Source organism: Myodes glareolus, chromosome 3 (assembly GCF_982192425.1).
Source record: "Myodes glareolus chromosome 3, mMyoGla1.1, whole genome shotgun sequence".
Classification (NCBI taxonomy): Eukaryota; Metazoa; Chordata; class Mammalia; order Rodentia; family Cricetidae; genus Myodes; species Myodes glareolus.
The window spans coordinates 64206198-64233736 of NC_142028.1; the positions used below are offsets into that span (position 1 = coordinate 64206198).

Here is a 27539-nt window from a genome sequence, read left to right on the forward strand (position 1 = left end):
TTCCTGGAGCAGGCCTAACATAAGAGCCTTAGCTTTGTTTAGTGGCAAATGATATTTAAAGACCAAGACATAATTAAAAATAAATAAAAGTCAGATGTGGTGACGCTTGTCTTTAATCCCAGCACCCAGAAGGCAGAGGCAGGTGGATCTGAGTTCCAGGCCAGTCTAGGCTACACAGAGAAACTTTGTCTCGAAAAACAAAGACCAAGATATGAAGCTGGGATGTGGTTTAGAGCTGAGTACTTCCCTAGCATGCTTGATGCCCTGGGTGATTCCCGGTAGATCAAATAGGGTCTTCTAAGCCTTCTCAGTATAAAGCTATGCAATATGTGTATATTTCAGAACATAGATGCCTGTAAACACACAGATCCCCTCTTCCCACTTTTGTGTTTTTGAAACAAAGTCTCATGTATCCTAGGCTGGCCTCAAATTAGTCAAGTAGCTGATGATGACCTACAATTCCGATCCTTCTATGTTCATCTCCCGCGTGCTGGATTACAGTGTGCACCATGCCTGGTTTATGTTGTGCTGGGAACACATGGCAGGCAAGCCCCACACCAACTGCAGTATATCCCTAGTCCTGTGTCCACTCCTGCGACATACCACAGGTTCAGATACTGAATCACCCAAGTTGTCACTTACTCAAAATGTTTTTCCTGAAGTAAGGACTTAGTTTAGATTATCAGCTTATAAATCAAAAATGAGAGCTCATACTGATTCTTCTTATTTGAACCCAGCATCACAAGACTCATTTAGTTTTCTCCCCATTTTTGTACCGAAAACTCCATTTTCTCGAGTGTAAGAAATCTTCTTATGATACTAAATACTTTTACTTACTTGATAAGGCTCCCTATAACTGATTTTCCAAATTATCTTTAATCCTTTACCTTCATGGGCATCTTCCTTCCTTCTGTTTTGCTGTCATCCCCATTTTGGTTGGCCTTATGAGGGTCCTCTCCTCACCCATGCTGGTCTGACCTTCTTCCTTACTATATAGTGAGGCCCTATCATAAGAACTCACTTCCAGAAAAAAGTTTGCTTGGCGTCTTCAAATAAATTTAAACTAAAGAATTACATGAAGGAGAGATGGCTCAGTGGTTAAGAACACTGGCTGCTCTTTCAAAGGGCACTGATTCAATTATTAACACCCACATTGAGGCTAAGTGCCTGCGACTTCAGTTCTAGGGTATTTGTACACACACACACACGAATAAAAATATAAAATTAAACTGGAAAAAGAGGACTACATAAAAAGCAGTCATCTTTAGGTGATATGACATATTGCCCATTTTACAGAATGCTACTTTGATGAAACTTGGGGAGGGGGCTTAGAAGTTAAAAGTTCCCACTGCTCTTGTGGAGGATCTGGATTTGAGTCCTAGCATCTACATGGTGACTCACAACCATTTGTAATTCTAGTTCTAGGGGATCCAAGACTTTCTTTTGATCTCTGTGGGTACAAGGCAAGGCATGGACATGGCACACACACATACACATAGGCAAAACATTTACACAAACAAAATATGTAACAATATTGCTTTAAGCAATAAATTGTTCCTTTTACAAGAAAAAAAAAAAGAAAGAAAAAGTTAAAAAGATCCAAAGAGAAATACAGGGACAAAGGGGAAAAGGCAAAATAAAGAGAAAATAATACAAACAAGAACAAGTTCCTATCTATTGTACTTATATAGAGGTCCTTAACACACTTGTTAATGGGGCTGAAGAGATGGCTCAGCAACTAAGAATTCCTATTGCTCTTCCAGAGGAAGCAAGTTCAGATCCCAGCACTGACACTGGATGGCTCACAACCACCCATAACAGCATCTTTTGGACAACTCATGCATTTATGTATATGCGTGCACACACACACACACACACACACACACACACACACACACACACACACACACATATACACACTAATAAAATTTCACCCTTAAGAGTTCAAATTCAGTATAGCTAACCTAAGCTTCGAGGCTCACAAAAGCCAAGTAATCTGGCATAGAATATCATTCAGTACAGAACATGTCAAGACATATAATCAAACATATCAGAGTCACCACCTTTATTTATTATATTTTTTTAAGATTAATATATTTTGGCGAGGCAGTAGTGGTGCATGCCTTTAATCCCATCACTCGGGAGGTAGAGGCAGGTGGATCTCTGTGAGGTCAAGGCCAGCCTGGTCTATACAGCTAGTTTCAGGATAGCCAGGGATATGCTGAGAAACAATGTCTCCAACACACACACACACATACACACACACATTTTTTATGTATACGGATGTTTTGCCTGCATGTGTGTCTGCACACCATATGGATGCAGTGTTCTTAAGAGGGCATTGGGTTTCCCCATAACAAAGTTATGTATGGTTATTAGTCACCATGTGGGTGCTGGGAACCAAACGTGGGTTCTCTGCAAGGGTAACAAGTGCTTGTAACTGCTGAGCCGTCTCTCCAACCCCAATTTATTATTATTACTATTTTTAAAGATTTCATTGAAAAAGTAGCAGGTGTCTTACTCAGTGGCAGAGCACCTCCCTAGCACTTGTGAGGTTCCAGGTTCTAAGCACCAGCACCAACAAGATAAATCAATAACATGCAAGACAGGGCTTGGTAACATAGGCCTTGTAAAGGTTAGTTTTTATTTCCACTTGACACAAGCTGGAGTCACGGGAGAGGAAAGAGTCTCAATTGAGAAAATGTCTCAATGAGATCAGGCTGTAGGCAGGTCTGTTGGGCATTTTCTTAATTAGTGATCGATGGAAGAAGGCCCAGCCCATTGCGGGTGGATGTCCTGGGTTCTACTACAAAGCAAACTGAACAAGGTTTGGAGAGCAAGCCAGTAAGCAGCACCCCTCTGTGGCCCCAGTATCAGCTTCTGCCTTGAGGTTCCTGCCCTGTTTGAGTTCCGTCCTGACTTCCTTCAGTAATGGACTACAATGTGGAAGTGTGAGCCAAATAAACTCTTTCCCTACAAATTCCTTTCTGTCACGGTGTTTCATTTAAGTAATAGAAACCCGAACTAAGACAGGCTTCTATCTCAACTACTTAGAAGGCAGTAGAAGAGGACTGAAAGTTCAAGGCTACCCTGGGCTACAAAATGAGTTTAGGGCCAATCTAGGCAACTTGCTAAGATTCTATCTTAAATTAAAAACAGTGACAAGATAAACACCAGGGACTGTAGCAGCTGCTCGGCAGTGAAGAGCACTTACTGCCCTTTTCTTTCTCACCTTTAGATTTATTTTATGTGTATGAGTGGTTTGTTTGCATGTCCATACTTATATCATGTACATGCCTGGTGCTGGGCTGGCAGAGGTTGGAAGAGGGCACCTGATCCCCAGAACAGGAGTCACAGATGGCAGTGAGCCACCATATGGGTGCTGGGAATCAAACTGGGGTGCTTTACAAGAACAGCAAGTGCTCTTTACTGCTAAGCTATCTCTCTAGCCCCACACTTACTGTTCTTATGGAGAACTAGGAATTTATGCTATCGTACACGTACAAACATGCAGACAGCGTAGCAGCCAGAGAAGAGGGTAAAGTAATATGTGTGTATGAGTATGAACATGGTATAAGGATATACATGTACAAAAGCCTCACAACGAAATGCATGAATCAGTTCATACTATGAAGCATGCCTTGGAGATCACTTCATTGATGTATTTAGTTATTTTTTCTTGAAATAGAATCTCGCTAGGCAGCTCAGGCCATTCTCTGAATTCAACAATGCTCTGGGAATTTTTATTTTATTATCTGTCTTTTGAGATTGTCTCACTACACAGCCAAGGTTGGCCAGCACACTGGCTTACTCTGGGTGTTTTAGTAGGTTCTTCAGGTGATCTTAACACAGCTTGGGAATCATCAAATTAAATGATCTGTAAGATTCATCCTAGGCCACTGAGAGCAACTGCTGAGCTTCTGAGACATCTGCGACTTCACAGCAACCTTGTAAGACACTTATCATCCTACTGTCACAATTGGAAAGGTTAAGAAAGTGCACCAGGCAGTGGTGGCACACGAGGCCAGCCTGGTTCACTAAGGGAGTTCCAGGGCAACCAGGGCTATACAGAGAAACCTTGTCTCAAAAGAAAAAAAAAAAAAAGATTAAGGAAGCAAAGCTCAGAGATTGAACTGCTCAAAGACAAGCAATCCATAGCTGAGCCATGAATCAAATTCTCGCAGTCCATTGATTCCAAATAGCAGTACTAGAATGGTTCTAATAGAATTTTGTAGGGCATTATTTCAACTGGTAAAATTTGAAGTATGCTTTGGAAAATGAGTTAAAACTAAGAGAAGAGCACAATATTGGTAGAAAGACAGGCTAGAGTTTACATTAAGAAAACTCAACTGCAACACAGATGAGATAATACCGACCTTAACTGTGCCATCGTCGCTGCCAGTGCAGACAAGCTGGGGGCCCCGCCGGGCTGGATAGCAGGAGTTCACAAACGACGTATGTCCCTTCAGCCTTTTCACCCTCTCGCCTGTTTCACTATCCCACACAGCCACTGTCTTATCTGTCGATGCTGAGAAGAGCATGCTAGAAGAAGAACATAAAAGATATGAGACAAACGATTGGGGCTGGAGACATGCTCAGTGGTTAAGAGCATGGGCTGCTCTTCCAGAGGACCTGGGTGTGATTCCCAGCACCCAGATAAAGGCCCACAACCAGCTGTAACTCTATTTCCAGAGGATCTGATACCTCTTTTGTTCTCCACAGGTATTGCATGCATGCGGTACACAGACACACAGGCAAAATAATGTAAATAAACAAGATAAATCTCAAAAAAGAAAAAAAAGGGGGGGATTATGACAAACCCCCCTTTCTCACTTTCTCACTTTATGACAAATCTCTTTCTCACTTGCCAAAATGCATCAGATTCTTCCCAATCACTGCCTGCTGCACTGTGAATTTAGCTCATGAACCCAGTGTGCCTCCCTCGTCCTGCCATTGGCAATTCTATTCACCTTCTGGATTCACTATCAGGTTGACCCACACTACACAACCAATATAGCAGTTTTTTCAATCAATCTCTTCCTTCTTTGTGATATACCTGGATACAAAACCCTCTCACACAGAAGTATTTAAGCCCTCCCTGCTAAGGTGGAGGAGAGGTTGATTGTAGTAATTCTAGATTTAAGAGCTGAGTAATTCCAGATTTAAGAGCTGAGTAATTCTAACCTTCTGCTCTGTCTCTGGAAATGATTTCTAAGTTAAACTTGATCTTACAATGCCCCCTTTTCCCTTTGAGCCAGGGCCGTGCTATGTAGACCACGCAGGTCTTGAACTCAAGATACTCCTGCCCCAACACTGCCTGAGAACTGAGACTGGAGTACATGCAACAGTGCCCATTATAATGCTGAAGAAAAATTCTATTTTATGATAATGGGCATGGAGCTTATACATTTGTGTCATATATGTACAGTGTTCAGAGGGCAGAAGAGGGAGCACTGGATGCTCTGCAGCCAAAGTTACTGAGAGCTGTTGGCCAGAATGTGGACACGGGGAGCTGAACCTGGGTCCTCTGTAAGATAAGCAAGTGCTCTGTGATGATCTGAATGAAAACGGTTCCCATAGGCTCATAAGGAATGGCAATGTTAGGAGGCGTGGCCTTGCTGAAGTAGGTGTGACCTTGTTGGAGGAAGTGTGTCACTGGGGATGGACTTTGAGGTTTCAAATGCTCAGACCAGGCCCAGTGACTCTCTCTTCCTGCTGCTTGCTGATCCAAATGTTATAAAAATTAATATATATATGTCCTAAAATTACCCAATATTAATTTTTTCCTTTTTTATTGCTTTATAAATAATACCATTCAAAATTTCCACCTCCTCCTCTCCTCCCATTTCCTTCCCACTCCCCCCCACAATATTAATTTTTATAACAATTGGTTGGTTCAAGCAAAAAAATATCAGTAGACAAGATTGTAAGCTTGGTTTACATTATGGATATGCTAAAACTCAACAATTTTGGTAGAAAAGGACTTTAGCAAAGCATATAACATAAGCAGTGATTGGAGAGGTAAAAATGTGGGTAATTTTTCCTTTTATTTATGTTTTTTTTAACATAGTTTATTACTTTCATGATAAAAATAGCTAATTTCAGCCCGTGAGATTACTTAGCAGATGTAGGCACTTGCCTGTTCGACTCCCAGAACCCAGATAAAGGTAAACAAGGAAAACTAGCTCCATGAAGCTGTCCTGACCCCTACATACATACCCCTCTCACAAACACCTTGTGCACACACAATAACCGGTAAATTTTTCTACACACACACACACACACACACATTTATTTTTTGGAGACAGGACTTTACTATGTAGCTCTGGCTGCCTCTGCCTCCTGAGAGCAGGCATATGCTACTATCCCTGCAGTAAAAATTTTAAAGAGCCAATTTCAAAGTGCATGTGCCTTTAGGTCACTGGGCAGTGGTGGTGTACGCCTGTAGTCCTAGTACTTGGAGACAGAAGCAGGTGAATCTCTGTGAGTTTGAGGCCAGCTTGGTCTACAATGCTATTTCCAGGACAGCCAGGGCTACACACCCACAAAACAAAACAAAACAAAACAAAACAAAACAAAACAAAAAAACCCTGTCTGGAAAAACAAACACCCTCCCTCCCCAAAATTGTCTTTGTGTCTTATAAAAAAACAAACAAACAAAAAACAAACCCCACTTGTCTGAGTACTGGCGTATTACAAGATAAACAAGGATGAGCTTTTAATGGTATACTGCATTACCCTTAAAATTGTGATCCTCCTGCCTCAGCTTCCTCAGTCCTGATGTTAGAGGAGTACATCAAAACACCTTGCCAAAATGTAGCAGTTTTTGACAGGATCTCCCAAGAGATGAAACTCAGAGCTCAAGGGTAAAGACGTTAAGCAGCAGTTTGGGAAGCAATTGTCATCCCATTATGCAGAACACTCACCTGCCATCCGTGTTATAATGCAGTTCCATCACTGCGCCACTGTGTCCCTTCAATGTAGCGTAGTTATCACAGTCACCATAGACGTTCCACAATACTGGTAAGAGGAAAAGAAAACCCAGCACCAGTCAGAGAATATATATATAAAATCATAATATAAATATAAAATAATCAGAAAATACTTCTGAAACTATAAGTCCATAGAACATTGGCTCTACCAATGAGACCAAATCTTCCTGATGCTAAAACTGCTGTGTGCATGCACCTGCTGAGGTATGTATGTGCATGAGTGCACACGTATGGAAGTCAGAGAGGACAACTGTGGGTGCTGTTTATCAGGCATCATCTACCTTTTCCCTTTTGACACAGAATCTCCTCACAGTCAGGAACTTGCCTAGCAGACTAGGCTGGCCAGTTGATGGGCCCCATGGGTCCACACCTGTCTACCTCCCTGGAGCCGAGGATGAGGCTCTAGGATGAGATTGACACTATCTGGTTTTCTACTACCCTGCTTTATATGAGTTCTGCAAACTGAATTCATGTCCAAACTGACTGAGCTTTGTTTTCTCAGCCTTAACTTATTAGACAAGATTTGTTTACTTTTATTTCAAATGTTTGAGTGTTTTGTCTACAAATACGTATATGCATCGTATGCCTGCCTATGAAGGCCAGAAGAGGGAGTTAGATCCTGTGGAACTGAAGTTAGAGATGGCTGCGAGCTGCCATGTAGCTACTGGGAACCGAACTTGAGCCCTCTACAAGAGCAATAACTGCATTTAACTGCTGAAGTATCTTTCCAACGCCCTCAGGGTTAATTTTTAAAAAGTTAGTACTTATTCTTAAATGCTCAGAGCCTGTAGACAGACTGAAAATGGAATCATTGAACTATATCACCTCAGCTTCATTTTTCTATTTATTTTTTAAAAAGATTTATTATTTATTGATGTGTCTGGAAGTGTGCATGCTAAGATACCATCAGAGGTCTGAAGAGAGCATTGGATCCCCTGAATCTGTATTATAGGAGTCACGAGCCACTGATGTTGGGCTGGGAACTGAACGAAGGTCCTCTGGAAGAGCAGCAGTGCACCTTTCTCCTTTTCTTTTCAAGACACAGTTTTTGTGTTCCCTGACTGTTCTGGAACTCACTCTGTAGACCAGGCTGGCCTCAAATTCAAAGATCTACCTACCTCTGCCTCCTGAGTGCTGGGACTAAAGGCACAGCCACTCCCTGCTAACAAATGTTCTTAACCGATGAGCCTTCTCCCCAGATTGTACTTATTTTTTCAAATATGGGCATTCCTAATGAGTAGCTGAGAACCTGGTAGTAGATGATTTAAGCGAGTCACCACTTGAGGATCCCATCTTTCTCCCTCAAACACTATGATCCTGGGTATGGATTAAGGTCTTGTGTTTTTATGAGTAGAGAAGTTCTCTTTCCTCTTAACTCTCAGGCCTGTAATTCCAAAACTTGGGAGGCGGAGGCAGGAGGATTAGAAGTTCCAAATTCATTCTCACTACGTAGCCAATTTGAGGACAGCTGGGGCTACATGAGAGTGACGGGAGAGGGAGAAGGGGGAGGAATGGGAGGAGGAGAGACCTACGTACTGCTGGACCTGAATGATTGCTCAATATTTTGACGCCTGTCTTAGCATGCTATCATTATAATTTAACTTGCAAATTTAGACTGTTGCCTGATGCCTTGTATAGCACCCAAAAATAAAAAAACAAAACAAAACATCATTTAGTAGAGAGCAGCACCTCCAGAGTCAAAAGCCTTACATATGAGTCGGTCAAATCCTGACGACGCCAAGGTGGATCCATTAGGGTGAAACTTGCAGCAATACACTTCTCCTTCGTGTCCCGAGAGCAGCATGATTGGGGCTTGTAGGGATGAACACCTCGGAGGTCCCTAAACCAAAGAGAAGTGCAAGTTGTCACTGTACACAGGCAAAGGAAGCTGTAAAGTGGGGGCAGTTAGGGAATGGCACCTCTGTTCACAGAACGCCCGCCCGCCTCTCACTAGATAACCCCTTGGACATTCCAGTATACACCCATCATACTACTCTCCTCCCTAACTCTGCTTTTGTTCCACAGTCACTTTTGACTGCTGAGTCATGCTTGACCTCATTTAAGCCTCAGAATCTTAATATGAAAAGAAGTCTCCCATAGAGTTCTCCTCCCACTGACTCCTTTTAAATATTTATCCCAGAGTCTTTTTGTTGTTGTTGTTTTTCAAGACAATTTTTCATAGCCTTGGCCGTCTTGGAACTTGCTCTGTAGACCAGGCTGGCCTTGAATTTAGAGACCTGCCTGCCTCAGCCTCCTGAGTGCTGGGATTAAAGGTGTGGGCCACCACCGCTCAACAAGTCTGTCTTTAACACTCTCACTCAAGTAGCAGACACCTCCCCACCAGCCTTCCATCGGGCCCACAGCACTCTGCCTTCACTACCTGACCTTATTAACTTCCTCGTGCCATTGCTGACGTGCTCCCCCCCCCCACAAAGAAATGAAGCTCTGGGAGTGCAGGAAGAACATTTTTCAGACTTTGAAAAACCCTGTACTGTACAACTTATTACACAAAATAGATTTTTGGGGTGTGAGCAGGGTTTTGATATGTAGTCCTACTGAGTGCGGTATTATAAGTGTGTATCCCTATGCTTGGCTTGGAAAAATAGTTTCTGATTATCGTTTTGGACACTGAGATTAGATTTGGCAATTCTTTCAACTCTGGGTTGGCAATCTTACTTGTCAAATAAGAGTAAGTGTACTACTAATAATCCTGAAATCTCTTTGGTAGATTCCAGTATACTAACTTATTTTTATTATCATGCATTAACTGTACAAAGTAATGGGCTTCATTATGAGATGCAAATAATGTACCATGATCATACTCATCCAAAATATTTATTCAAAAATAGTACATGTTTTACTGCTCTTCCAAAGAATCTGGGTTTGGTTCCCAGCACCCACAGTAGGCAGCTTTCAAGTGACTTGTAGCTCCAGGTTCAGAGGATCCAACAATCTCTTCTGGCCTATGAGGGAACCCACACACATGGGATAAACACACATACAGATACATACACATAGATAAAAATAAATCTAATGTATCTAGGCACCGGAGAAACAAAACTCAATAAAACCATGGACCTTGCATTCTAGTGGAAAAGGAGTGAGAGAAGGGAAACAAAACAAACAAGTCAGACACCTTGTGTCGTGCGCAATGGACAGAAGTAATATGGGTTTCAGAGCAGGGTGTTTCAACTGAAAGTACAGTGGTCAGGAAAGCCCCACTGAGAAATTGGTATCTAAACAAAGACTTGAAAGAGCCAACAGTAACCATGTGGGTATTTGGAATAACATCACAGCAAACGCAACAGTAACAGCAAAATATAAGAAAACATATGTTGGTGCTACTTGAGTATGACATGCTAGAAAACTGGTTGATTAGCATGGTAAAGAGGGGAATTATTACAGAGAATTTGATTTTTTTTAAAATTTCAGAACAAAATAGAAAGCCAACAGAATGTTTTCACTATAGAATCATGTGATTTAATGTTTTGATGATTCCCCTGGCTACTGGATTAATTACTGATCCTTGATTCAAAGACAAAATCAGAAATGCTAATTGAGCCCCACCTGCAATGATGCCAGATGACATAAAGATGGTTTGACTAGGAGGTAAGGATTGTGGTTACGTAGTTCTTTTTTATTTCAACAGAGTTTTGCTATAATAGCCTACACGGATTTGGAATCTTGATCCTCCTGCCTCAGCCTCTTGAGTGATTATAAATTTAATGTGTCCAACTTTTTATCTATTTACTTTGGAGACAGGGGGATCTTGCTATGTTAACATCTTGTTTTTTAAAAATTAAGTTAGTATATTGGAATCTACCAAAGAGATTTCAGGATTATTAGTAGTACACTTATTTGACAAGTAAGATCGCCAGCCCAGAGTTGCAGGCTGGCCTCCAATTCCTTCCCTCAAAATTTTGTCAGCCTTCTGGAAAGATACAACTACAGCCCCACGTATATATACTAACTTATATATTTTAAGGACTACACTAGCAGACTTTAAAGAGTCAGAGCAGGAGGCACATTTATTTTCTTATCTGAACCTCATATCATAGTAGGTAAGTATGATCACTATTTCACAAGACATGCCGTTAGGAGTACAGGTTCCAACTCAAAGAAGTCTGTTTTCCCCATTTGCAAAATAACAGTTCCTTTTAGGCTGTTAGCAAGATTAGTGGAAATTTCACATGCAAAGCATCTAACACAAGAGCCAATGAATGTTAATTACTGTTAATAATGCAAATCCAGATAAAGAGAAATGTAAATTGTACCAGGTAGCAAAGCGGGCCTGTATCATTCATTTCCCTTGCTTCCCCTCTCATTCATTCATTCATTCATTCATTCTACAAACTTTTCTGAATGTTTCATTCATCCATCTACAAACTTTTGTGAATCTTATTTGATGCTGAATCCCTGAAGAGTTGGATACGGAAGTTTGGATCTTGATTTTGAGAACAAGGTTTTAAATGGTTTAGTGCTACTTCACAGGGCGATTGGAAGGCTGAAAACAGGCGTCCAACAAGGAAACACGTATGAAACAGACGCAGAACACAGAACAACTTTACAGTCCTGCTCTGACATCAGGTTCAATGTCTTTCCATTCCCGCAGCGCCAGTACGGTCCATAGCGAGAGGAGCGGAGGGCCAAGTCGGGATGCCTCCCACTTACCGCTTGTAGCAAAGCTCCCGGAGTCGCCTGCTGCTGTCCGGCTCCGGGGCCGGACCCCGTCGCTCCCAACAGCAACTCATGCCGCGGTCGCTTGACAGGAACCAGTGGTAGCTCCGGGCCTTTGCGCTTCGGCTGCTCGATCATGGCGGTAACCACTATCCTCGGAGTCGCCACTGACCGCGCCGCCGGCCGCAGGCGCCGCGCGATTGGTTCCAGCTGAGTTCTTCCTCCAGAACTTCCGGAGAGGAACAACCAATCGGCTCACAACATTTTCTTCTGCAACGCCCTCTAAATACGCTCTTGCGATTGGTTTATTTTTGATGACGCCGCGCGAATTCCACTCTGGGATTGGAGCGCGGAGCTGGAGTCCCGCCTAGGCGCGCCGTGCATTGTGGGTTGGGAACGCGCTGAGCAGGTTCGGCACTCCTGGCGATGCAGCGGCTGCCGGGCTAGGAGCCGGCGAGGAGTGAGTGTGTGGGGAACGAGGCGGGTGGCTGTTCCAGTCTGGAAACTGCGACTAGGTGCTAGGCCTGAGCTTGTCCTTCTCAGCTGACGGCCTTGCCGTCGGGGTGGGGTGATACCCGGAAAGAGTAGTCCCTTGGCAAGCTAGAGCGGAGTTTTGGGATCTCTGGCCGCCGGACTCGAACCCTAAGGCCGCTGTCCCTTGACAGCTGCTCGCACAAGGCCGCTTTTGCGTCCAGGCCTGTGCTAGCATTCCCTGGGTCTGATGCCCTATTCCCGGCCTCCCCGCTTCAGTGTCGGATTTGGTTGAGGAGGTGGACTTAGTTTATATCACTGGTTCAGCCGTCTTTTTTAAGAGCTGAATTAAACAGAAAGCGGTGGAGGAAATGTCTGACGGCTCCTCAAAGCACAATTTTGAGAAATCTAAGATTCATGCTTGTGTATCGGTAGTTCTCGTAAGTGGTACAGTGATATTTATTGTGCAGAGCGTTGGGGGGGGCACTAAAGAAACATGGTCCCCAACGTAGGGGCTTTAGGGTCATGGGGTGTGTGTGGCAAACATGTTAAACAAATCTCACCAACTGATTGGGAGACTTAAGAGAGCGATTAGTTATGAATAACTAATAAGGCTGAAGGGTTTTCCGAGGAAAAGATGTCCGAGCTGTTGCTCTCTGATGGGACAGTTCTAAACACCTCCGTTCTGCACAGAACAGCCTGTGCGGTAGTGCCCTATCATTTGGGAAGATGACTAAGAATCACAAAGAGCCAATATGCTGAGAGAAAGCTTGAAGTGGGGTATGGTACGAGATGAACCTGGAAGTCATGAAGATTTGCAGGAATTTGTAGCGTTAACTTTAAGATTAATAGGAAACCAGCAGAAGTTTTGTCTCCTCTCCTGGGTGCGGGATTTGGGGGAGGAGGTGGCTTATTCCTTCAGGCTTAATGGTGTTGAGATTGGAGAGATGAGAGGTTTACTGGAGGCAAACAGACCACGTTGGGGGCATGCACAGTAGTTCTGATCTTCCATGCCAATGAGAACCAAGCTGGAAATGAGACTGAAGACAGTTTAACAGTATATCGGACATCTGGGAAGGAAATGGCATAGGATTTGGTGATGGACTGGATACAAGAGAGGATTATGGTCTTAATGCCAGCACTGGAGGCTAATACAGGAGGATTGCTACAAAACCAAGCCTAGCCTGGGCAACGCTATGGTTTCCAACCTGTACCAGGCTGCTGGAGTGACACATTATTTCGTTCCTCTCCCCACATTACACGGGGACTCAGATGTGCTTCATGCCTGGGATACCAGCACGGGAGAGTAGAGTTTGAGTTGAAACCAGCCTGGGGTACATAGCGGTAGTCTTTTTCCTTTTTGATATTTTTAAAAAGATTTATTTGTTTTATTTTATGTGTGTGAGTGTCCTGACTGGTTTCATGTCAGCATGACAGAAGATAAGGTCATTTGAAGTGAGGGAATCTCAATTGAGAAAATGCCTCATAGACAGGTTTTTAGGGCATTTCTTTTCTTTTGCTTTTTTAATTTTTTTTTTCCTCCAGATAGGGTCTCTGTAGCTCTGGCTGCCCTGGAACTTACTATGTAGGTTAGGCTAGCCTTGAACTCAGAGATCCACCTGCCTCTGCCTCTTGAGTGCATGCATGTATACGTATTTGTACCTTGTGAATACCTGGTCATAGCAGCAGTCAGAGAGGGCATTGGGTCTCTTATGAATGGTTATGAACCACCATGTAGGTGGTAGAAACCCATGTAGGTGGTAGAAATTACTGGGAGAGTAATGTGTCTTCTGAGCCATCTCTCTGGTCCCTACATGGTGAGATTCTAGCTTTACAAAGCCAGGGCCTGGGAATGTAACCTCTGCTCAGTCCTTAGTACTGCAAAAGGAAAAACAAGCCCCCCCCCCCCAAAAAAAACAACAAGCTTTAGGCAGAGTATGGGTTGCACACCTTTAATCCCTGCACTCAGGAGGCAGAGGCAGTGGGTAGCTGTGAGTTTGAAGCCAGTCTGGTCTACATAGAGTTCCAGGATAGCCAGGGCTACTTAGAATTTGTCAGAAAGAAAAGAAAGCTTTAGATGTGGCTCTTCATACTCTTACTTAGAATTTTTTGTGTTTTAGAATTATCATTTTATGTGTATGAATGTTTTTCCTTAATCATGTATGTGCTTCATGTATAAGTCTGGTGCCTGAAGATTTCAGAAAAAGGCATCAGATCCCCTAGGACTGGAGTTACATACTGTGAGCCACCATGTGGGTACCGGGAATAGAACCTGGCTCCACTGGAAGAGCAGCCAGTGCTCCTACCTACTAAAGCTGTCTCTCCAGCCCTCGTCACACTCTCACAGCCTAATTTTGCAGAAGCAGCTTAGCTCTGTTTCTTCATGTATCGCTCTTTCCATGACTGTGTGGAGAGAAACTTTGAATCAGAAGGAATTAACTGTGTCTGCCCTCATTTTAGCTGTCCCAGTGCTATTACAGATTCTATATTCACTAATTAGCTTTCCAAATGTTGTAGGGATTAATGAAGGTCTCTTAATAGAACCATAGAGTTAAAATTAATAACACCTGTCCTGGCATGTGAGACAAGGGATGCTTGATAAGAAGAAGGGCAAGTCTGGGGATGAGACCACACAGCTGGAAATGAGAGGCGGGATTCAATCAGACTTTAAAACTTAAAAATAACGTATGTGGCATTTCTCAAGTATGGACAGGTTAGCCTCCATCCTGTGTGTTTTTATTTGTGTGTACATGTTCTTGTGTGCATGTGTGCATGCATATGTATGTATGGAGACGAGAGATTAATGTCTGCTTTGAGACAATATTTCTCACTACACGTGATACTCACTGATTCGTCTAGATTTACTAGCCACTGTGCCCCAGGGACCCTCCTGCCTCTGCCTCATAGCTGCTAGAGTGCTGGCGTGACAAGCCTGCACATTTGTGCCTACCTTCTTTGCTTGGGTGCTGGGGATGAGGAGACTCAAGTTCTGATAATTGCATGACAAACACTTTATACCTGAGCCATTTTACCAGCCCCCAAAGGTGTATATTTTAAGTTAATAAAGCCCATAGAGGGTCTGGGAAGCAGCTTAGCCGCTCAGAACCCTTTCTGCTCTTCCAGAGGATCAGGGTTCAGTTCCCGGCACCCACATTGGGTAGCTCATAACCAATTTTAACTCCAACTCCCGGGGATCTGATGCTCTCTTTTAGTTTTTGTGGCACCTGCAAAACATACATAAAATAAAAGAGATAAATTTTCTTTTTTTTTACTGTATAACCTTGATTGGCAAACTGACCTTAAACTCAGAGAGCTACCTGCCTCTGCCTCTCAAGAGCTTGAATTAATGCTTCTCTTTTTGATGTTTTTCAGATTTATGTCTAGCATACTGACCAAGATCATTAGACTCTGGGATCAAATAATTTGCTAGGTTTGTTTGTGTGTTTGTTTCTGACAAAGTCTCACTATGTATTTCAGGCTATTCTCAGACTTCCTGTTTTTCCCCCCACCTCAATATTCATACATGCTTAGCAAGTACTCTATTATTGAGCTATATCCCCAGCATAGGCCTCAGACTTTGTTTAGCCCCAAACTAGCCTCGAACTCATGATTGTCTCTTGCCTTAGGCCTCCCAAGTGCTGGGCTTATTGGAATTACTGGCAGGGGCCATTACTCCCAGCATTCATTGCTAGTTTTTAACCTAAGCTTAGTGATCTGACTCATGGAAGCTTTTCATCATGAAAGTGCATGATAAGAATAGAACCTCTGTCTGGAAACATACTGTGTTCTTTTCTTATTACCATTCTGACATATGTGTGTTTTGTTTAATTTTGTTTCTCAAGACAGGGTTTCTCTGTGTAGCTCTGGCTGCCCTGGAACTCTGTAGACCAGGCTGACCTTAAATTCAGGGATCTGTCTACCTCTGCCTCCCAAGTGCTGGCCTTAGAGGTGTATTCACCACACCTGGCCTTTTTTTTTTTTTTTGTATTTTGAGACAATCTCAGTGTATAATCTTGGCTGGCTTGGGGTTACTATAGACCAGGCTGGCCTCAAACTCAGAGATCTACCTCTACTTCCCGAATGCTAGGATTAAAAACATCCCTCACCACACTGGCCTCTTCCTGATGTTTTTCAGATCTAGGCACACATACTCTTTCTTCCAAAAGTCTTCCCCTGACAAACGAATAACAACAGTAGTGTAAAAAGAACGAAATCACCCAGGTGTGATGACATCCCTGTAGTAGTTGTTTGGGAGGTTAAGGTAGGAAGATTGCTTCACTCAGGAGCTCAACAGTATTCTAAATGTAGCCTGGGCAGTGTAGTGAGACCACATCTCAAAATAGAGGTGGTGGGGGAGGGGGAATGCAGTTCAGTGGGCAAATCTTGCTTAGTATAGACGGAGTTCTAGATTTGTTATCTATTATCATAAATAAACAAATAACTATCCAGATCAAAGCCTATCTTGGTAGCTTAGGTTTGTAATTCCTGGTGCACAAGTTCAAGGACAACCTAAGCTATCTAGGAAAAGTCTTGTCTCAAAATCCAAAAGAACTAGACTAGGAGTATGACTCATCAGCTAAGGATACTTGCTGTGTAAGTATGATGAGGGCCTGAGTTCAACCCCCCCCGCCCCCCGAGTCCACATAAAGAGCCAACTATGGTTACTTCTGTGTATAAATCCAGTGCTGAAGGGAAGGAAGCAGGGCTTACTGGGGCTTGGTGACTGCAAGCCTAGCTCCAGATTCAGAGAGACCTTGTCTGAAAGGAATAAGATAGAGAGTGAAAAAGCAGGAACCTGACATCTCTGGCCTACATGAACACATGTGGGCATGCACACTAATATACAGTCATGCCTATACACCACGTACAAATAAATACAAATAAAATTGAAGCATTGACAACATCCCAGATAAACTAAACAAACAAACAAACAAACAAAACCTCTACTTAACTGAAAATCCAATAGCCTAATGACTTTGGTTAAGTAACAAATCAGAAAGAAGGGACATCCAGATTCCCAAATACCTACAAATAGGCTACTGAGATATGGATGAGAGTGCACGGTGAGTTCTAATGGCATTATTTTTTGGAAGTTATCCATGTAAAGGACTGTTTACACCTTTCTTTGTGTTTCTGGGGATGGCTTAAGGTTTCATGCTGCATGTTAGGGAATTTCTCTGCCATTGACCTCCATATCCAGCCCCATTCATTTCTCTCTCTCTCTCTCTCTCTCTCTCTGTGTGTGTGTGTGTGTTATGTTCATACAAGTGTATATGTGGGTGTGCATGCATGTGTGGAGACCAAAGGTCAATGTTTGTCTTCCTTACCTTGTTTGTGTTGAGACAGGATGTTATATATCTCTGGCATTGTGGAACCCTTGCTGGCCTCAAGGTCACAGAGGTCTACCTGCCTCCGCCTCTGGGATTAAAGGTGTGCACCACCATTCCTGACCGCTTTACCTTTTGGGTCACAGTCACCCACTGTCTTAGTTTGGGTTTCTATTGCTGTAAAGAGACACTATGGCTGCAAAAACTCTTAGAAAACATTTATTTGGAACTGACTTAATAGTTCAGAGGTTTAGTCCATTATCATGGTGTGAAGCATGACAGCATGCAGCAGACATGGTGCTGAAGTAGGAACTGAGAATTCTACATCATGATCTTCAGGCAGCAGGAGAGATGGCGAGCCACTGAGCCTGGGCTTGAGCTTCTGAAACCTCGAAGCCCACCCCCAGTGACACACTTCTTCCAACAAGATCATAACTCCATCAAAGCCATACCCGCTATAATGCTACTCCCTATTTGCCTATGGTGTCATTTTTATTCAAACCACCACATCCACTGAACCTAGAGCTCATCAGTTTATCTGGTGAGTAGTCTGTTGGGATCCATCTATCTGTCCCCTACCTCTGGGGTTACAGTCATGTGCCTCTATGCCTGGCTTATTGTGGATCTAAAGTTAGGTCCTCGTGCCTGTGCTGTAAACTCTTTAATGGTTGAGTCATATTCCCAACCCCTCATTCTTAATACAGATGTCTAATTGTTGTTTCTTTCCGAAAGGACGTTTGAATTAGCTTTAGCAGAAGAGAAATGGAGGAGCCGTAGAATATTAAGGATGAATTCAGGAAGGCCTGAGACCATGGAAAACTTGCCTGCACTCTATACTATTTTTCAAGGAGAGGTATGTTTTGCACTTTGAAACTTCCCTTTTGGAGTGTGTTAGGAACATACTGAGGGAGGGAAGCACCGGGGTTATTCTCCTGTCCGCCTGGAACTATTTCAAATGGGAAGTCCCCTGGGCTCTCTGGTGCACATCTACCTTCTCTTTGCTACAGACTTCTGTGTGCTTGATACCTTCATTTTGGTGCCTGAAAGCATCTCTAACTTAGATTTTAACTTTTTTTACCCCACAAAATAGGTTTCTTCATCAGGCTTTTTCCATTTTAGCAGATGGAATTGTTATCCATTTGGTGCCAAAGCTAGAAATCTGGCCATTGTACTTCTTTTCATTCTTTGACTTGGTCTTGATTTTCCCTGTAGTTCCTCCATGAGTCTTAATTTTATCTGCAATCTGCATGCTTATTTTCGCCTTTGCCACCCCTTAGTCCAAGCTCTTTATCTCTTGCTTGGCTCTGATTGGAATTTATCACTTCTGTTGCAGCCTCTCTCCAATCTGTTCATGACACTGCACCCAGAATAATATTTCAGAAACAGATCATAGCTAGGAATGTGACTGAGTTGGTAGAATGCTTAGCATGCAGGAGGCCTTTGGGTTCTGTCCCCAGCACCACAAAGACAGAGTGTGATGATGCAGCTCTGTAATCCTAGCACTGAGGAGATGGAGGCAGGAGGATTCGGAGTTCAAATAAGGGTGTTAGGCTTGATGGCAAGCACTGTACCTGCTAAGCCATTTGCCAGCCCAGATTTTGGTTAATTTTGAGATTTTAATCCAGGGTCTTACTCTGTAGCCTAGACTGGTTCCAAACTTACTTTGTAATCAAGCCTTGGCCTCAACTTATAGCAGTCTTGCTGTATCAGCCGTCTGCATGTTGGAATTACAAGCATCAATTACTATACTTGGCTGTGGTTGAATGTTTTTCTCTGTCCCGTTAGCTCTCCTGAACTGGTTTCTTTCCTGCTCATGGGTTCCTGCAGCCACTTATGAAATAACACTCTGAGGCTTAATATAAATTACAATTGTTTGGCCAATGGCTCAAGTATATTACTGACTAGCTCTCACAATTAAACTAACTCTTTTCAATTAATCTGTGTATTAATGCCACATGGCCGTGGCTTACCAGTGATGCCCTGGCATTTTACTCCTTCAGCACTTACATGTCTCCCTGACTCTGCCCTTTTTCTCTGTATCTGTGTTCAGATTTTCTACCTGGCTCTATTCTGCCTGGCCACTGTCTGAAACAGCTGTATTCACCAACCAATGAGAGAGACACATATTCATAGCATACAAGACATCCTACATCATCTTCCTTTTTTCTGGTTAATTAAAAATGGAAGGTTTTAACTTTAACATAGGAAAATTACATATAACAAAACAGGTATCAAGCAAGAATTACAAGTACAATATTTAGTTTATCTATATTTGACAAAATTAAAGAAAATACTCTGTCATCTATCTTGTCTTTGTTAACCTAAAGTTTGCTATCTAATTTATCTTTTATTGTAACTAAGGAAAGTTATAGTTATAACTATCTAGTCTTCACCACCATCATAAACTCCAGAAGAATATAATGTTACTTAAGTAAACTGGAAGTGCATTGTAAGCAACTTTTAAAACTCTAGAAATGACAGAAATATCTGGCTGTCTGGACAGTCATCTACAGTTATTCTGTAATGTTGGGGCATTCATCTTTAGCCTATAGGCCTAGAGTGTCTGCCAGACTTCTCAGTGAAACAGAAAATTTGAAACTGTCCCATCTGTAGTGGCAGTTTGCCAGTCATTTTCCTCTGTGTCCTGCAGAATGTCTGGCAGACTTTTCCATGGAGCAAGAATCCTAAAGGGCTGTCCTATCTTCAAGTTCAGCACTCACTTTCCCATGAGTCCTGCTAATCCAGTTTATACAGCATACAGTCAAGCAGTTCAGGCAGGAGCAGTTTCTTGCACTAATGGCTAGCCTTGCCACACTGAGGGAAAACTCCATAATGAATTTCTTTGATGCCCATCATCCTTTTGAAATAATTGCTGCTGCCAGGAGCACATGTGTCTCATTGTTGAGAAAAGTCCAAGTTCTTAAAACATTTTAAATGCCATATTTTGTAGGCCTTTGAGTTTTTGAAGATTATCTATTCATCTGAAATATATCTCTGCATTTCTAGAAAACCTAACTAACATGTCTATAAGTTTGACTATTATAGATGACTAGTACATTTTTAAATGAACTACATAAACATAATTCCTTAAACAAGAGTAGAAATATACATATAGTATAGCAAAATTGACCTTAAATTTGTATCGATAAACCAAAATCCATACCAATGTAAAGTATTCATTTCTATATCATATCCCCCTTTTTTCTTTAGAGAAAAGGTAGACTATGACCATCAATCATTTATAACCAACCCCCTTTAAATGAAAGCAAACATTCATAAACAATATTTTGGGAATTTGGTCATAGTTTTTATACTACTTCCTGCTGATTAAGGGTATTGTTAGTCTTATGGGGATCCTGAGAAAATTTAGAATTGTGGTTAAATATCAATTGGGACATCCTGTGTAGTTAATTCATTTCAGCCAACAGTCCTGAAGCTGTTGTGAGTGGTGGATCTCCTGGGCCATTGTTTGGCCGGGGAGGGATTTTTTTGTTTTTTGTTTTTTTTTTTTTGTTTTTTTTTTAATCAAACTGTATTAATCTGGAAGCCATATACAGATTCTCGTATTCTGTGGAAACAAAAGTAGAACCTCTTTTCTAAATTATCATATCCTGGGACACAAATTTTGATTTCAAGGTAACTTAATGTTGGTTTAACTTAGCAACCTCCACAATCAAATGTTTCTCTCTAGCTAGCTCATTAACAGTCAAAAATATAAAGAAATCACAATAGTATACATAATCCGAACTCTATGTGTATTTCCATCTTTCCATGGCCCTTTTTTTTTACTCTTTTTCCTATAAGAATCTTAGTTTATTATCCTTAAATTACTTTTATATCTCTGACTCTGTCTTTTATCCCCCCCCCTCTCTCTTGTTTTTAAAATTATTTATTTATTTTGTATACAATATTCTGTCTGTGTGTATGTCTGTAGGCCAGAAGAGGGCACCAGACCTCATTACAGATGGTTGTGAGCCACCATGTGGTTGCCGGGAATTGAACTCAGGACCTTTGGAAGAGCAGGCAGTGCTCTTAACCTCTGAACCATCTCTCCAGCCCCCTCTCTCTCTCTTTCAAGCCCATGCACATTCATTTATCAAACACACTGTGGCCCATTTAGAGGCTTTTTTTTGGGGGGGGGGGGTGTCTAAATATGTTCTATTGTGTATCTGTAATCCTTTTCTGACCAAGAGCGTTTTTTAAAATCCTAAGTGGGCATGGCTAGGACTAATGCTGCGGCCTTGCCTGTTGGCTCCACCCTATCCAGTATGGCAGACGTGTGTTCTCCACCAGCTCTGGAGCCATGCTCACCACCCCACCTCAGGAACGCAGCAGGTCCATGTTGCTGTTAAGCATCTTGAAGCATGCACAAACCCCAGTGAAATGCTGTACTTGATTTCCATTTTTGTGGGTCTAGAAGCCCTTTTTTAAACTTTCTCAGCCTTTATGTGGATGTACATGCTCACATTGGACACAAATTGTAGTTGAATGTTTTTCTCTGTCCCTCTGGTCCCCCTGTACTGGTTTGTTTTTTTTTTTTCCTGCTCTGGGGTCCCCATAGCCACTTATGAAATAACACTCTGAGGCTTAATATCGATTCCAATTGTTTGGCCAATGGCTCAGGCATATTACTGACTAGCTCTCACAATTGAGCTAGCTCTTTTCTATTAATCTGTGTATTGCCACGTGGCTGTGGCTTACCAGTGATGCCCTGGCATGCTACTTCTTTGACAGTTACATGGTATATCCCTGACTCTACCTTCTTTATCTCTGTATCTTTGTGTGGATTTCACGCCGGACTTTATTCTGCCTGACCACTGGCTAAAACAGCTGTATTCACCAACCAATGAGAGAGACACATATTCACAGCATAGAGAAGTACATCCTACATCACTTGCCTAATATGTGCTTTTTATGTGTTACCGTTTATTGAGGCAGGATCTCACTTTGTAGCCGTAGCTATTTAGACCAGGCTGGCCTAAAACTCAGAGAGAGTCACCTGCTTCTGCCTCTTGAGGACTGGGATTAAAGACATAAAATCATTACAACACCTAGCCTCTTTTATTTTTTGTTTTTGAAATAGGTAGCCTAGGTTGGTTTCTGTCTTTCTTAAGATTTCTTAAGATTTCTGTTGCTTTGATAAAACACCCCCTAAAGCAACATAGGGAGGAAAGGGTTTGTTTCACTTACCCTTCTACATCACAGCCCATAAGAGAATTCAGGACAGAAACTCAAGGTCAGAGCCTGGAAACAGGACCTGAAGCAGAGGCAGGGAAGGACGCTGCCCTTGCTTCGCTCCCCATGACTCCTCCCTTAACCTGTTTTCTTCAACAACTCAGGACCACTTGCCCAGGGGTGGCACCACCTACAGTGTGATGGGCCCTGCCTTATCACTCATTAATTAAGAAAATGCCCCACAAGCCAGTCTAGTAGGGGCCTTTTCTCAGTTGAGGTTTCTTCTTCCCAAATAATTTCAGTTTGTGCTATGTTGACAACAGACTAGACAGTCTAGAAGTCACTATAGTCCAGACCAACTTGGAACTCAGGGACTTGTGACTCCCTTCCCTCCGCCTCTAGAACGCTGAAGGTCTCTTCATAGTTCTGACTGCTTTTTCAGCAGCGCGTGGTGTAGGAGGACATGGTTATCCAGACAAACTTATGCATGCCTGTAATCCCAGCCCTCGAGAAATGCAAGGAATCATATCTGTTCAAGCCAGCCTGGGCTATAAAATGTAAGTCTGTCTTGAACAAATCAATTAAAAGAAAAAACAAGCCAGGTGTGGTAGTGTTCACCTTTAATCGTAGGATTGCAAGGGCAGGTGGATCTCTGAGTTTGAGATCAGCCTGGTCTACAGAGTGAATTCATCAGCTAGTATTTATATGGAGAATTAGTTGATCTTTTTTTTTTTAGATTTATTTATTATGTACACAGTGTTTTATTTGCATGTATGCCTGCAGGCCAGAAGAGGGCGCAAGATCTTACAGATGGTTGTGAGCCATCATGTGGTTGCTGGCAATTGAACTCGGGACCTCTGGAAGAGCAGCCAGTGTTCCTAACCACTGAGCCATCTCTCTAGCCCAGTTACATTAAGACTGAAAATAAAGGCCAGGTGTAGTGTCTCAACTTTTCACCCTAGCATTTGGAAGGTAGAGGAAGCCCGATCTCTGAGTTCAAAGCTAGCCTGGTGTACATAGTAAGTTCTAGGTCAGCTAGAGCTACACAGTAAGATCCTATCTTAAAAACAAATAAGCAAACAAGGAAAATTAAAAAAAAAAAGAATCAAACTTCTAAAGTGTGTAGCACACACAGACACATGCACACACACACATGCACACACATATACACACAGTCTATGTGTATATCTCCGTAAAATAAATTCCTTTTAAAGGCTAAGAGACTCTTTGAAGCTAAGTAACCACCCAGTGATTAATGAAAGAGTTTGCTCTCTGCTGGGGTTGTGCGTGTGCACCGGAATATATGGAGGAAACAGAAGCTGCGTGAGAACGTTGTTTTAAGTGGGTGGCAGTGGGTAGGTAGGTGGTAGGTCAGGGTGTTTGTGTGCTTCTGTTACAGCATTTACACAATAGTAGTTTCACTTCACTAGCTGCTTGTGGTGGTTTATCTTGACAATCCAGTTTTTTTTTTTTTTTTTTTAAAAAACAGGCATTTATATTTTAAAAGTTGCTTTTTATTTCATACTCTGGCTTGGTACCCACTACACATAACTGCTGTATAAATACTGGAATACAACTGTGCCTCCAGCTGGTAGGGCGAGTTGTCCTTGAAGAAACTGGTCCAGCTCGTGTTCTAGGATTCATCTGTGGGCTTAGTAGGGATGGTAGCAGTGTGCAGCCTGAATGGGGAGAAGCCAGTATCCATTGTCTTCTCATCCTCTGAGATCTCACTGCCAGTTAAGCGTGGGCGTACGAGGATAGCAGTGGGAGCTGGGTTTTGTCTTAGACTTGCCACAGACAAAGAAATGCATGAGGGTGATTAGTGTTGGTGAGGTAGAATGTCACTGGGGTACAATTAAAAATGTCTGTTGTGTGCCTAGATGTGCTACTCTCTAACTTTGGACCAGGATCTCTGAGCCTTAGGTTCCTTATTGACATTGAGGAGAACAAGTTTCAAGGGCAGTGCAGGCTCTTGTCTAAAGATGGAAATTAATTTTACCCACAGCCTGAGTTTCAGTTGAGATAATTACTGAATTTCCCCCTTCTGCCCTCCTGAGTCATCTGAGTGACGATTCTTGGGACCCCAGGAAGACTGTACGCTCATCTAAGGCAGGTGCCATCCTGTTCATTTCAACTCTGACTGCACCCTAGGAGACACAGTGATGGAAGCACCTGGTGCTGGAAGTAGGCTAGAATACCTTTTCCTTACTCAAGAGTTGACTGTGTCTATTCTGAAGCACATTAACCTTCCCTTTTGGGAGAGGCAAAATTAAGGTCTGTTATTACCTCTAACGCCGAAAATGCGACCCTGGAGCTTCAGGATTGAGAAATTATTTTGTCTTAATTTACAGCAGCAAGGTGGTTTGAGCCCTAACTTCCAGATGCTGTTGTTAAGTTTTTCATATAACTGTGCTCCTTAATAATGCCATGCAGCGTGCAATTGCTCAGCCTGAAGCAAATGTCAATCAAAGTGCCTTAGGTGAGACAGAAAGAAAACATTTGCTTTTATTTTTATTAAAAATTGAAAGTCTTGGGCTGGAAAGTTGGTCCGGCGATTAAGAGCACTTGGTGTTCTGACAGAGGACACAGGTTCTTTCTGTGGTGACGACAAGGTGACAGAATTGTTACTCCAGCTCCAGGTGACCAGTGTCCTCCTTTGACCTGTCGGGGCACCAGGCATGTGTACAGTGCATGTACATCAAGTTACACACCCATTCCTAAAGTAAAGAAATGTAAAATAATTTTTTAGAAAGGGAACTACTGGGGGCTGGAGAGATGGCTCAGTGGTTAAGAGCACTGTCTGCTCTTTCAAAGGTCCTGAGTTCAATTCCCAGCAACCACATGGTGGCTCACAACCATCTGTAATGAGGTCTGGCGCCCTCTTCTGGCCTGTAGACATACACACAGACAGAATATTGTATACATAATAAATAAATAAATATTAAAAAAAATAAAAAAATAAAAAATAAAAAAAAAGGGAACTACTTCATCTGGGACCATTTTTACAGAGAACAAATTTCTTTGTGAACTTGGTTAGGTGCTTTATATCTCTAGTCTTCACTCATCTCATTTGAAAAATGACAGGCTTGCATCAGCTAATGTCTTTGTTGCTTTGTTCTTGAGATGGGATTTCACTCTTCTCATGAACTTGGACTCATGGCAATCTTCCTGCCTCGTGCTTACTCCCCTTCCTCCTATTCCTCATGCTAGATCTGCAGGTGTGCGCCACTGTGCCTGGCTGGACCACTAATATCTAACATCTTTCTTTTTTAAAATATTTATTTTTGTTTTGTGTGTATGGGTGTTTTGTTTGCATGTTTCTATGTGCCACAGGCCTGCAGTGCCCTTGCAGGCCTGAAGAGGGTACTGAATCTCCAGGAGCTGAAGTTACAGATGGTTGTTACCCTCTGTGCTAGGAACAACAGCTGCTCTTAAACACTGGGGCATCTCTCCAGCCCCTCTAATATCTTTCTTAAAGCCCTCTGGCTCCACCTTGTCATGATTTGGTAATGGTACTATTTTTTTGTTTGCTTGGTTTTTTTTTTTGGGGTTTTTTTTTTTTTGAACTTTTGATCCTTTCTTTCTCATAGCTTGTTCCTTCTCTGTATACCCCAGGAATATAGAACTTAAGGTTTATAACCCCTTCCTTCATGGTGTATCATAGAGAATTAGTTCAGGCATCCTGTCCCTGTAAAAATGAGTAGAGAGGGACCAGCAAGATAACTCAGTGGGTAACGGCACTTGCCACCAGGACTGACCACCAGAGTTTGATCCCTAAAATTAACTGATGGAAAGAGAAAACTGACTTCTCAGAGTTGTTTTCCGACTTCCATACACACATGATATGGTACACACATGTGTATGCATAGCACAAAATAATTGGGTTTTTGTTTGTTTGTTTGTTTTAAATGCACTGGGCTGGAGAGATGGCTCAATGGTTATGAGCACTGGCTGCTCTTCCAGAAGACTCAGGTTTGATTCCTAGCACCCACATGGTATCACACAACCATCTCTAACTCCAGTTTCAGAGGATCTAATACTGCTTCTAGCTTCTGTGGGCTCTGCAAGCACATGGTGTACAGACATGCAAACACCTAAACCATACACCTAAAAGTAATAAAATGGTTCTTTTCTAAATGTGAATGTCTTTAATCCCAGCACTCAGGAAACAGAGGCAGACTGATCTCTGGCCTACATAATGAGTTCCAGGCCAGCCAGAGCTACAGGGTGAGACCCTGTCTCCAGTAACACAGAAAGCCAATTATAGTGACTCGTGCATACATTCTAGCACTTGGGATTCTGAGCCTGGGGATTGTCATGAGTTTCAGGTCAGCCTGGGCTACAGTCTGAGACCATGGATTGAAAGAAAACACCAAAAATATAATAAATAATGATAAAGAGGAGAATGAAATTCTAAAAATATTTATACCGTCTAATATTGAAGTGAGTAATACTGATCTGTGGTAAAACAGGAGACTTGGGGCTCCAGGGACCCAAATTCTGCCCTTAGCTTGGTTCTGCCAGTCTTAGTTTCTCTGTACTTCATCATCTTGGGTTACAAGGTATCAAAAGTGATACAGTGTTGAATGTGCGGTGTGTCCTGTGCTAGACTCCAGTGCCAGGCACATAATGTTTATCTTTTGCTACCTATAGCAGCAAATGGAAACAAACGGAGTTTAGGCCCCAGGTAGGAAATGGCAAAGTTAGGATTAGAAGCCACACCTTCTACTGCAAAGCCGTCACTCTTTCTCTTGTCTCACCTGCAGCATAGCATGTTCCCATTCCTAGTTGTTGCCAGGAGAAAGCAGGATGTCAGACATCGCAGCTGTCACATTGCCTTGGGCCCTTGCAGCTTTATCATGAGAAGGAATCCAGGAGCGACTCTGGTGTAAATTAA

The 27539-nt window shown here is 42.4% G+C and overlaps 2 protein-coding genes across 5 annotated transcripts in view; one reads left to right on the plus strand and one right to left on the minus strand.

Moving 5' to 3' along the window:
* The window catches only part of Snrnp40 (small nuclear ribonucleoprotein U5 subunit 40), a 35386-nt gene extending 23537 nt beyond the window's left edge, over positions 1 to 11849 (minus strand). The window contains exons 1-4 of the mRNA XM_048434240.3: positions 11664 to 11849; positions 8703 to 8832; positions 6927 to 7020; positions 4377 to 4542 (exon numbers count right to left, since the gene is read on the minus strand). Coding sequence (XP_048290197.1) covers positions 4377 to 4542; positions 6927 to 7020; positions 8703 to 8832; positions 11664 to 11807 — 534 coding nt within the window. The 5' untranslated portion in view covers positions 11808 to 11849. The remainder of the gene's footprint in view (positions 1 to 4376; positions 4543 to 6926; positions 7021 to 8702; positions 8833 to 11663) is intronic.
* A 195-nt stretch (positions 11850 to 12044) lies between these two features.
* The window catches only part of Zcchc17 (zinc finger CCHC-type containing 17), a 53171-nt gene continuing 37676 nt past the window's right edge, over positions 12045 to 27539 (plus strand). The window contains exons 1-2 of one of the 4 annotated variants that reach the window (XM_048434242.3): positions 12045 to 12129; positions 18200 to 18320. In XM_048434242.3, coding sequence (XP_048290199.2) covers positions 18255 to 18320 — 66 coding nt within the window. In that variant the 5' untranslated portion in view covers positions 12045 to 12129; positions 18200 to 18254. The remainder of the gene's footprint in view (positions 12130 to 18199; positions 18321 to 27539) is intronic. The other 3 variants (XM_085686660.2, XM_048434243.3, XM_048434245.3) reach the window with 3 other exon arrangements.